At 34.5% G+C, this 11,824-nt stretch overlaps 1 protein-coding gene across 2 annotated transcripts in view; it reads left to right on the plus strand.

Annotated features, from left to right (window-relative positions):
- The window catches only part of DCUN1D4 (DCN1, defective in cullin neddylation 1, domain containing 4), a 21,315-nt gene extending 10,273 nt beyond the window's left edge, over positions 1 to 11,042 (plus strand). Inside the window, exons 3-8 of one of the 2 annotated variants that reach the window (XM_009587781.1) lie at positions 1,974 to 2,044; positions 4,411 to 4,502; positions 5,382 to 5,490; positions 9,415 to 9,519; positions 9,984 to 10,086; positions 10,197 to 11,042. In XM_009587781.1, the coding sequence (XP_009586076.1) occupies positions 1,974 to 2,044; positions 4,411 to 4,502; positions 5,382 to 5,490; positions 9,415 to 9,519; positions 9,984 to 10,086; positions 10,197 to 10,252 (536 nt within the window). In that variant the 3' untranslated portion in view covers positions 10,253 to 11,042. The remainder of the gene's footprint in view (positions 1 to 1,973; positions 2,045 to 4,410; positions 4,503 to 5,381; positions 5,491 to 9,414; positions 9,520 to 9,983; positions 10,087 to 10,196) is intronic. The other variant, XM_009587782.1, reaches the window with a different exon arrangement.
- Positions 11,043 to 11,824: the final 782 nt, after the last annotated feature.

Below are 11,824 nucleotides of genomic sequence, written 5' to 3' on the forward strand. Positions count from 1 at the left end.
GGTGCTTATGGTTTCAAGCAAAGAAGTGAGTAAATTCAAGTATGCCGTAGTAGTCTTGTCTTCATATAGTTTTCATCACAAGGTATAGGGAAGGTAGACTGAATTATTTATTCTTGCCCTTGTGTATGAGAACTTTCTTCAGGCATTACTTCTAGGATTGTTAATTATGATCTGCAGTCGCAAAAGATGATCCTTTAATAGTGAAGTTGGTCATTGTATTCATTTTTTTACACGTGGTTTTCTGAAGGGGAGAGCTTGAAGTGTGGGGGAAAAATGATCTCATGACTGTAAAGACCAAAGGGAAATGAAATAGGTGATTGACAAAGAAAATAAGGTAATCGTGCACTTTTCTGGTGTTGTCTTGGATAACGTTGCTCACAGCTTGTTCTGTTTTATCTACTACTTATGCATAATGAAGAGTGACTTTATTTGATGTAATAAATTTTTTTTTCTTCTAATAAAATTATATAAACTAAATTAAATACTTTGAGATCTCTGTTGTCTGTGGCAGTCTGTGAGAGGAGATTCAGACAGATTCAAGCCAAATCTAACCTGTTAGATTCTCTGCCTTTTTGACCAGCTTGATTTATTTTTTTACTCTAGCAACAGGGATAACTCATTTTTGTCAAGACTTTCATGGAAAGAAGGGATGAAAGGAAGGCTGTATAAGAAAGAACTTTTGGGTTTCCATTGGATGCATACACCAAGATAAAACAGAGAAAAGCGAAGAGTATGATCCTGTTTACAGTATTGAGTAACATTCTGAAAAATTAATTTTCAAAGAATAATCTCTTTTGTGTTCTTGCTTCATAAGTCTCCTTTATATATGCAGACAGTTGACACTGCATTTGTTTTTTTTCCCTAGTGTGTCTTTACTTTACAGAATGAGTCTTTTTAAAGACTGTTGTGTACACTCAGAGAACTGTGAGAGGATGTCACGAGAAGATGGGAAAAGATATAATTAAACCTTGTTATTTCTAGAATAGTAGGTCACCTAATAATAAAACGTAGATTGATCTTCCCTTTATAAAACCTCTTTCTTGCATATGTGATCTTTATATTGGATGAAGGTAGGCATTTCAGCTTCTAATGGTTTTTTCCCAAATGAGCCCTTTTAAACATGAGTAAAATAATTCTAACAGAATAGTCCAAACACTTAAAATGTACTTAAAAAAACAGAATTGCGCAGTACAATTCTTTATGCCTATATATTTTTTTCAATAGAGTATTGTAGAAGTTACAAATATCTTGATTTAACAGGATGTTTTAATAGTAGTGCATTTTAATAGCATTTATATTTTGAATCTTCTTTTCCTTTTTTAAGTCGGCAAAGAAGTAGCTGTAATTCATGTCTTCCTTCCCCCTGCAGTTACTAAAATTCAGATAATATGTGGCCATGGTATAGCAATATGAATAAACAGGAGCATGAGATTTTTATTTTGGGCTCTTTTCTGTAGATAACATTGTATAAAGATAGTATATGAGACAATAAGGAATGAGATTCTGGGAATGATAATGTCTTGTATCCTGTATAGCTATGCATCACATTTTTATGTGATATGATCGTATGATAACAGTAGAGATTCAAGCCAAGAAATGAGTTTCACTAACCATCTTCCACTCATTTAACCATGGTAATATTACGTGGATGTTCTGCTAGATTTAAGTGCATTCTTAAAGATATTATTAATTTACTCTCCCAAGATTATCTCAGTAAATGGGTAGAATAAAGGATATTGTCAGGAATGAAAAGTTGTTTTACAGTTTTTGTGTCTCGATTTCCAAAGGTGAGATAAAGATTTAAGTGTATCCAAGTCTGATAGTAAGTGTCAAAATACTTATTGCATGTCAAAACAAACAAACAAAAACCTCTGTGGAAGTGCAGGTTGTACTGTGTGATTGCATTTCTCTTGTGCTGTAAAGGTGAGACTGTTTTAATTTTCAGAGATAAGCAAAATGCATTTTGTTTGCAGGCACTGATGACATTGTAGGGCCAGAAGGTATGGAGAAATTTTGTGAAGACATTGGAGTTGAACCAGAAAATGTAAGTTTAAAGTCCATTCAAAAGATGCCTAATCTGTTATGATGTACATGAGCCAGTCTTATATCTTTTATTTTTCCATCAAGAATTAAAAAATTCTTGGGAGTTTTTAAAAAAATTGAAGAAACATAAACCAGGGCGGTTTATATACACATATGGAAACAAATTGCCGTTACTTGCAGAGTAATGAGCACCCTAAGATATGTTTGACTATTACTCAGGGTTTTCAGTGTCCTTCCTTATGATGCTAAGATTGTATCCATAAGTAGTAACAACATGCTGGTTACTAGTGATAAAGCATTAAAATAAAATAGAAAAAAAATTCAGCAAAGCTTTTGAAATTACTGTAACGCTGTGCAGCTGTTTTCATGCATCCCTGTATCACTTTGTCACTCCATCACATCCATACCTCAGCAAGTTTGCAAAGTGAGGACAGAATGATGAAAGAAAGTGTTATTTGCTTTACTGAAAGAACACGCAGCCCTTGTAATTCCTTCTACTTTAAGCCATGTTGTGCCTCCCAGTCAAAGGAGACCAGTGTAGTTTAGTTTTTCAGGGGCAAGTCAGAGTGGCTACAAGCTTCCATAAGCTCTTTCTTGATAGAAGGAGGGGACTAGATAGACCATTCCCTCTCTTTGTGTGAGGAAATGGCCTCAGGTTGCACCAAGGGAGGTTTAGTTTGGACTTTAGGAAAAATTTCTTTAGTGAAAGAGTGGTCAAGCCTTGGAACAGGCTGCCCAGGGAAGTGGTTGAGTTACCATCCCTGGAATTATTTAAAAAACGTGTAGATGTAGCGCTTAGGGACATGGTTTAGTGGGCATGGTGGTGTTGGGTTGATGGTTGGACTCGATCATCTTAGAGGTCTTTTCCAACCTTAATGATTCTATGATTCTATTTTAAACCCCAAACTGTCAACCTGTAAAAACTCAATTTGTCATTGCTGCCACCCCTTCTCTTTCACTTTCCCACTCCCCCAAAAAAGAGAGACTTAAAAAAAAAAAAAAGAAAAAAAAAAGCAGCTGATGGTTGTCTTTTCTGAAACAATGAGACAACACTGGAGATTTAATGTAGCAACTACAAAACTACGAAGTAATGTTTTCTTCGGGTTTTCTAGGAGAGAAAGGGATTTCAAATATTGTGAGCAATATTAGCACTGCCATTATGCCATTTCAAAACACAAATAAGGAATATATGCAATTACATACATATATTTTATATGTACATATATATAGAAGTAAATAAAATTTAAAAAGGAATAGTTGTGCCTTTTACAGGCTTTTTCCTAGTGCCTAATTTTTGCTCTTTAAATGTATATGCAAGTCCCATCTTTTGCAGGATTCATAAAACATCATCTCTGACTAAACAAAATGAGAATTGTCATTTTGAAAGACTTACTGGAAATATAAGATGTAATTTGCTAATTTTGGAGTTTATTAGGATAATAAACCCTTGAAATTTAGGCAGACATTTGGATATAGCAGTAGGTATTCTGATTTCGCATTAAAAACCATATAGAGCTGCATTAACATTTGCTAGATAATGGCTGAGTTGCAAATTTAAATTACTTGATTATTTTTTTCTTCTTGTCTGCAGGGTCAGTTGTCCTGCAAGTTTTTTCATGTATATATCAAAAGTGATTTCTTAAGTTCTTGAATAAGATAGTAATCTTATCGTGTCACTTCATCTAAATTCTTTATTGCTTCAGTCTTCTGTGTGAGATGTGAAAAGGAGTCTGTTTCCTTTTGGGCAAAACTGAAGTATTTATGTATCAGCCTCTGTTTTGATGTGTGTTGGTGTTAGTTCACCTAGCTTTACTTAACATCTACTTGAATTACACTGCATGTTCAGACCTGCAAAATCGGGTAGGCTGATGGTACCCTGGGGTAGCTGGATTCAGGTGGGATCATTATTAGCTTTAGAATAATTGGATTTCATAGAGCTCATGGATTCAACTGATGCATCTATATGAGAGTTTAACAAGTGTCAAATGTAACTTGTTGTCAAATTGGTACTTAAATTTTGTAGTTGTTTGGGAAACCTTTTCTGTAGCTCTGCACCAACTCATCTTCCTCATTGCACTGCTCGCTAGATGACTGTGCATGCTCCCTTAAAGTAAGGTGGCCACTGATAACTTGGGTGGATGTTCAGTCTGTATCTTTGCACTGTTATCTTCTCTTTGTTTTGATTATGTACAGTAGAGGTTTATCACTTTCAGGTTTTTTAACTTTTAAAATAGTGTAGTAAAGACCTGAACATCCCATTTATACAAGTAAAGTATTTGTAGCCTACTAAACAGTAGTTACTTGAAAAATGTGTGGATCTTTTTGTTAATTCTTTTCAGTCTTCATTTTTTTTTCTCTTTAAAACAGGTGGTTATGCTTGTACTAGCATGGAAGTTGGATGCACAAAACATGGGCTACTTTACATTACAAGAATGGTTGAAAGGAATGACATCGCTACAGTAAGTGCTTTGAAAAAACTCCTAAGTTTGTTATAGTAAACCCAGTTTTTTAGAAAAAACACGTTTTGATGTTTTGACTCATAACACCTAAAGCAGAGAGCTCTACTGTGGAGTAGAAGCCGTACATTTTTGGTCCTATTTATGGTGATATGGCCACTTAGAGACAACTTGAAATCTGACAGCTACACGTTTAAATACAGTTGGATTAAAATGTTTGCAGTCTCAAGAAAACAGAAATTTCATGATGTTCGACATTGTTTCTGTCTGCAAGGACATCTATCTCTTTGTCTCTGAATTGGACCTATCTATTAGATATCGGTATGTTGTTAATGCATGTGTGGTTTAATACTTTCTGAGACTCTGCATTGTCATGTTTTTTCTAAGAGTTGCTTTCTCCAGTTGAGAGCTTATCTTCCTGGCATAATTAACATAAATGTAGTTGAATAACCATGTTTCATAGAGAGTTGGAGAAAGAACTGTGTTTTGACTTATTCTCCAGAACAGAATCACTAAAACTGTGTAGGAAATTCTATGGTTTCAGCAAAACGATAGAAGTGTGGTTTCACTGCTGTGGTTTGCTGGTTGTTTGCCATGTGTAGACAAGCTCTTAGTTTAATCTATTGGAGAGTGCATTTTGTACAAAGCCAAATAAATTTTTATCAGAGTACCAGTGTAAGACTTTTGCTATTTTATCTAAATCCGTTTTACTCTGTGGGTTTAATCAAGGCATTTATGCAGACAAACTCATAAACATTTCTTTGTACAGAGTGATGTATTTTGAACAGATTGATGGGGATACATGTTAAAGATTCTTTTCTAAAACATCAGACATCTGTATAAGAATACAGACTCTAAATTCACTTTGTGCTTCTCTTGTAGATGTGATACTACAGAAAAACTGAGAAATTCTCTGGATTACTTGAGATCTTTATTAAATGAGCCTACCAATTTTAAACTTATTTATAGATATGCATTTGACTTTGCACGGGTAAGTACTATGGAAGACCAGCGTCTGAAATTAAAACTTTACTTTGATAAGTAATAATTGAAAGACTGTATACTTCTAAGTATGTTTCTCTTAAGATACCGCTCAAGATTGCTTCTAACAAATTGGACTGTTTGTGTTCTAAAAAAGTATATGCAAAATGCCAGAACTGGAAAAGAAAAGTATATAGGATGCTTGATGTTCAGTGGTTTAGTGTTTTGACATGTTTTGTTACGTCTCTGCTTCAGGTTATTTTGTGACTTCAGGGAAATCATTTAGGCCCTATTCTGTTGCATAATGGAGCTTTGCCACTTCCACTGGCTTTATAATTACCCTGGTTTTCCTTCCTACTGTTTGAATTTTGTGAGCATAAACATATTTAAAACAGGAAGGCACTTCAGACATTTCTGCAGGTGGTAAAAATAACTAACATGATAAAAGCTGGATATGATATGATATAATACAAATACTGGTTCAGAAGACTGATGGAAGGTCATTAATGATGTTCTCGGTATTTATTAAACAATATCCTGATATCAGTCTTCCTACTATGAAATATGTATTGGTAAAATTGTACCTGTATTGGAACCCGTAATATGCATAAGACTATTCCTACTTAAAGGGAGCAATAAAAGAACTCTAATTTTCTGAATTAACATTTTGACATGGCATTTGGACATCCATCTTGCTAACGTGATGGAATGTACAGAAGATTTAACATAAAAATGATCACAGGCAAAGCTGAAGCTCAGATTTCAGTACAGGAGAACCAAAAGCACTAAGAAAATTTGCAGCAAAAAGAGTAACATGAGAAAAATAATAATAAGAAATTGAACTGATAGCAATTCTGATAGTTAAGTCTGTCATAAGTAACTCAGGTTTGTGGTACATCAGCATGTCAGCATGCAGAGATTCACAGTAGTTCACTTTTAACCAAGGAAACTTACAGCTGAATATGACAGAATGCGTGATATTAGTTAGTATGAGAGGAAAAAAAGCCAGATCAACATCTTAATTGTTCCTTTGCTGTGTGAAGATTTATTCTGTCAGTTTTGCTCAACGTAAATGCAAAGGCTAGAAATAATTAACATTGCCAAAGAAGTTCAAAATACTGATTAAATATTTGTCATAGATTAAAAAATGTTTTACTAGTAGCAAATCTGCACCAGCCGATGGCCTATCAGAAGTAAGTGCAGAAACTTAGAAAGAGGATTGTGGGTGGAGTTTTTTCAAGAGGTACCAAATTGATGTGACAAATAGCAGTCTTGAAAACGAATTTAAACATTGAGACACAGATGCTGTGACATCATTTGCGACAAAAAAAAAATCCAATTGTAGAACTGCAAGTCAAAGGCATATCAACAGGGCAATTGTCAAAACAATATTAGATTAATAGAATTATTGAACTTTTAATACTATGGAGCAGGGGAAGTTTATAGGAGAGTGGCATCCAGTAAGAATAGAAATGAATGCTGACAAAGGCTGATATATTTACCTAGATGTGGCAGATTAATCTGTGCGTAATTTTTATCAGAGTAATTGAAATGATTAATAGAAAACAGCTGATGGGAGCAGCTTTGGTTTTTGATTCAGAAGATTGTGTAATTTCCATCCTAAGGGTAATCATTTCAGGGAAGTGCTCCATGGCAAAAAACACTTGTCTAAACTTCTGAAGTTTTAAGAAAGAATTTTTGAAAGCATCTGTTGTGATTTGATATTTAGAGTTAGTTTGTCAATAAAAACAAGTATCGAGGTTTTATGCAGCATGCATGATTTAAGTCAGCATGGATTTGAGGAAATAATTTAAAACACCGTATATTGGTTTTAAGCACAAATAGATTCCTCGCTCCCTGTTTGCCATTGTCATTGCCAAGTTTGAGAACATACAGGTGCATGTATTTCATGACTTAAATAGGTCTTTTAGCTGAAATATTGGGGGGGAAAAAGTCTCAGAAAGACTGTCTATCATCAATGTAAAACAAATACTGACGTTTATCGGAGTTTGTCAATATATTCTTTCCCCTGTATCCAAGAAAGAGAGTGTAAGTATCTGGAATGTATATTAAGGATGATACTAGAGCATCTGTCATGGCAGATGTGCAATTAAGCAGTTGGAGGTGGGTATAAAGGGCTTATCTGAACAATTTGTTCTGAACAGTAGTCGGAGGGGGAGAATGTAGAAACTTAACAATGTGAGGCATGTAAAAACAGTATGGCCAAAGTAAAGGCAACAGAGCCTGATTGCATTAACACTTGAGTGTGTGGGAAGAATTCAGAATATAAACAGTATGGAAAATAAAATGTATTCTCACAGCAGTATGATTTCTGCTTAAAGGTGTTTGTGACAGAGGTGTAAAAGGGCTTTGAAAAGAGGATTAGTTTTTAGAACTATTTGATGTTGGAAGTAAGTGAAAGAATTGTATCATATTAATACAGATAAGCCTTTGCAGGTTTGTTTTTCAGCTTTATTACTAATTGAAAACTACAGCTACTTTGTTCATCCTGGAATTTACTTTTTTTCTCTAGATCAGATTGAGTGAAGTCCCTCTTGGATTTAGTGACCAGAATGTAAAACGCTTCTGATGTTTTCAGAGTTGCTGGCCTCCCCATGTTCCTTCCAAAACAAATCTGCATTAAATTCTGTTTATACAATTTTAGAATTGAGGTGTATTTTGTATGAAATGGGTTTCAAGAAGAGAGGGTAAACTTGCGCATTCAGTTGTTGTCTGAGAACTGGGATCTCGCTCTACCACATCCTTCCTACATGATAGAAGACAATTCAGTTATGTTTTGAGCTTGTTTTTTTAATAAAGATGTGTATTCTGTAATACATACAACTGCACTTGTACATGTGAGGCATAGGACTCAATTCCCTTTGTCTTGGGTAGCTGTCTTGCACTGTTCTGTTAGGTACTCCCTGTATCCTGGATATCCGTATATCCCTGTTTTTTCTTAATTTAGACTTTGCAGTCTGCAATCGTCAGTACATACAGAGAGATCAAGGTCTACAGTAGCTAATATGGAACTTTATTTTTTGTGATTTTGTTAATTTCTGAATTTGTAGCTTAATGCTATAACCAAGGCATAAAAGGGTGGGGTTTTATGTCCCATCTCTCACCAAAATTTGTTTAATGTCAAGACAACAAATGTAGATGGATAAACTACTTAAAATAACAAAATGGAGTCTTAAATGTACAAATGTTACTTTTGAGATGTGCAGAAGTTGTGTTAAGTTTCCCACTGATTAGACTAATGAATCTGCTGGGTACAGATGCTGCTGCTTTTTTTTAGCAGAAACAAAAAAATCACCCCTAAGCCTTAATATACTACTGCTACGTTGAACTAAAACTGGGACAGTTGGGGGAGAGGTCTCCATGTGCTAGTGTGTTATGTTCCGCCTGCTCATTTGATCATTAGTTTAATCTGAATTTCATGTAATCAGTAGAATAACAGAACAAAGAACCTATGCACTGACTGCATAGTCAGTGTTACTTGATAGCTACTTAACTATCTACTGATAGTTCATGTAGTTGTAATAATACTACAGGAAATACATGCAGCGATACTGTTTTAAGAGATGTATGGCTATGCAGAGGCATACGTGCAAACATGGGTATGGATCTAATGGCCATTGCTTTCTACAAAGGTCTGAAGTCACAAACAGGACTGTATGCCTCATCTGCAATGGTGGTGACAGTTTTTTGGGAAAGTCTATAGGAAGCAGCATCTCTATAGCAAGCCATTAGGAGGAAGGAAATTTTGCTAGGAAGTTGTATTTTATTAAAAACCACTGTTAGATGCTGCTATTTATTATTTATTTGTTAATTTATTTTGTGTATGGGTGAGCTGTAGTACAGACAGTGGGGGAAGTGAAAAATCCTGAAATCATGCTCTTTTTTCCTTTTTGACCTTTTTCTTTTCATGCAGGAAAAGGACCAGCGCAGCCTAGATATCAATACTGCCAAGTGTATGCTGGGCCTTCTTTTAGGAAAAACATGGTCCCTTTTTCCAGTATTTCACCAGTTTCTAGAGGTATGAAGTTTGAAACAGAATTACATTTTTTTTTAATCTGTCTTCTCTGATACTTTAACTAGAGGTAGAATGAACAGCTAAGAATTTTTTGTTCTGATTTAGAATATACTAGCCCCCAAAGCAGCACTTGTAACTGGTTATCTTTCCTTTCTTCCTCTTCCTCAAATCCCTATGCTGTTAAGGTTTATTTTGTGCAGGACAAAGTATACAATGTATTTGATTTGCTTTTGAAGTTTCGTTTTATTGCTGTATGTTTGTCCGCTAAAAGATGTCTTAATCAGAAACATGAATTACTCAACACTAGTTTGACTACTTAGTGGTTTCTTTAATCGTGTGTAGTTTTAGATGGCATACAGATTAAAATAATAATTCATCACAACCTTTAAATTTTCTGTAAGAAAATCTGAATTTGAGGGAGTTGAAAATATATTTTAGTAATAACTTCTGTTTCTTGCCTTAAGCAGCAATCAAAATACAAAGTTATCAATAAGGACCAATGGTGTAACGTTCTTGAATTCAGCAGAACAATTAACCTTGACCTCAGTAACTATGATGAAGATGGAGCCTGTAAGTACTACCATGTGTTGGTGTTCTAAAATAATTTATATCTCTGAACTTAATCATTCAGTGTCCTTTTACAAAATTTTGTAAAATACAGTTATTTGATCTCTCTACAGGGCCAGTGTTGTTGGATGAGTTTGTGGAATGGTATAAAGGAAAACAGATGACATAGGAGTTTAACTATGCACAGCCACTCAAGAGTCACTGTTACCACAGTTATGTCAACCATTAGCCATAAACTGCTATTTGTATCAAAGTGCATGCTGCTTTTCTTGCACTGCATCCCTTTTGCAGGGAACTTTTGATGTTTGCTATTTAACAAGCTAGCTATGCTTGCTGTGTAGCATTGTTCTCTTTGAAGGCTGCTTTGCATTTTGTATTTACACTACAAATTGGTGAACTTGCCAGCATCTTCACTGTGATTATGTGTATATTGCTGTCTAAATTTTGTATATGTGTATAAAAAAAAAAAGCTTCACCTAGGGATTATTTCTGCAGAAATGTATTGTAAAAATAATTTTGTGGCATATTTCTAGTCATCACTTAACATGTTTGTTGAAACCTTAGTTATTTTGTTTTTCTTTTGGTCTCAAATGTAGCATTTCAGAAAATGAAATGAACAGACTGCTTGGACATAGTTATGTGAAGAACTATTGTCAATTTTAATGTTACCATTTGAGATGCCAATTTCTGAGGGGAGAAGACGTGCTGTGACTTTCTTCACCGGAATTCGCCAAACCTGACCTATTGCTTAATAGGAATGAAACATTGGTGTCTTAAAAAAAAAAAAAAAAAAAAAAAAAAAAAATATATATACACATATAAATATTAAAACACTGTAATAGTTGTACATGCCACAGATGATTTCCATTTGAAGAAAGAAGTACTGACTTTTTAATGTTAAAACTGCAGTAGTCATTACAGGTACAAATGAACAAATTAAAGTACCTTTTAAAAATGGGTTTTAGACTTTCGTAAATTGCCTTTGGCATACTCCTTTTAATTTTGGTGTATCAAGAGTGTTTGGTCTATGTTGCAATCTAGTGAAATTGAAAATTCTAGCTAAAAATAGTGGTTTGGGGAATAAAGTCTGCTCACCCCTAGCACATAGATAATATAGATTTGGGTTTTTTTTTTTGTTTGTAACATTAGTCTTTCCCAGGGTCTCTAACTTTGTGTTTCTAAGTAATTAAAAATGTGATATCGGATAGTCAAAACATTACTTTTTCTTTCATGCTGGGGATTGGAATTTCCTAGCAGAATGTCCATTGCAGGCAATGGGCATGTTAAACACCAGCATTAAATGACAGTACTTTTTAGTAAGGACCACTGCCTATTTCACTCATTTCTTTGTCTGTATAGGACAGTTCTAGTGATTATTTTGGGGAAAATGAGTGAATGCAATGATGTTTAAGTTCTGTAACTTTGTCACGTTGTCTTTGCCTTACCCTTCTTTATTAAGTAATGTTAGTGTTGAATTTTATAAATAGGTCCTTGAAGTATCTGGTGCTATTAAACTTTGACCCCTAAGGATTTATTAAAATGTTCCATATTGATTCATGGAGCATTTAACAAAAAAGGGCCAGTGGATGTTTTGGAACGAATAACAACATTACTTTCTGTAGAAATATTTTACAAGGTATTGGCAGTTTTGATATTTTTCTAGAATGCAATCCAGGGAAAGGGCGGGAAAGCATTCTAGGCTGAATGTGAAATTTTCAGTTGTATTGAAGGTCCTATTCTG

This window comes from Fulmarus glacialis, unplaced genomic scaffold (genome assembly GCF_000690835.1).
Source record: "Fulmarus glacialis isolate BGI_N327 unplaced genomic scaffold, ASM69083v1 scaffold5041, whole genome shotgun sequence".
Classification (NCBI taxonomy): Eukaryota; Metazoa; Chordata; class Aves; order Procellariiformes; family Procellariidae; genus Fulmarus; species Fulmarus glacialis.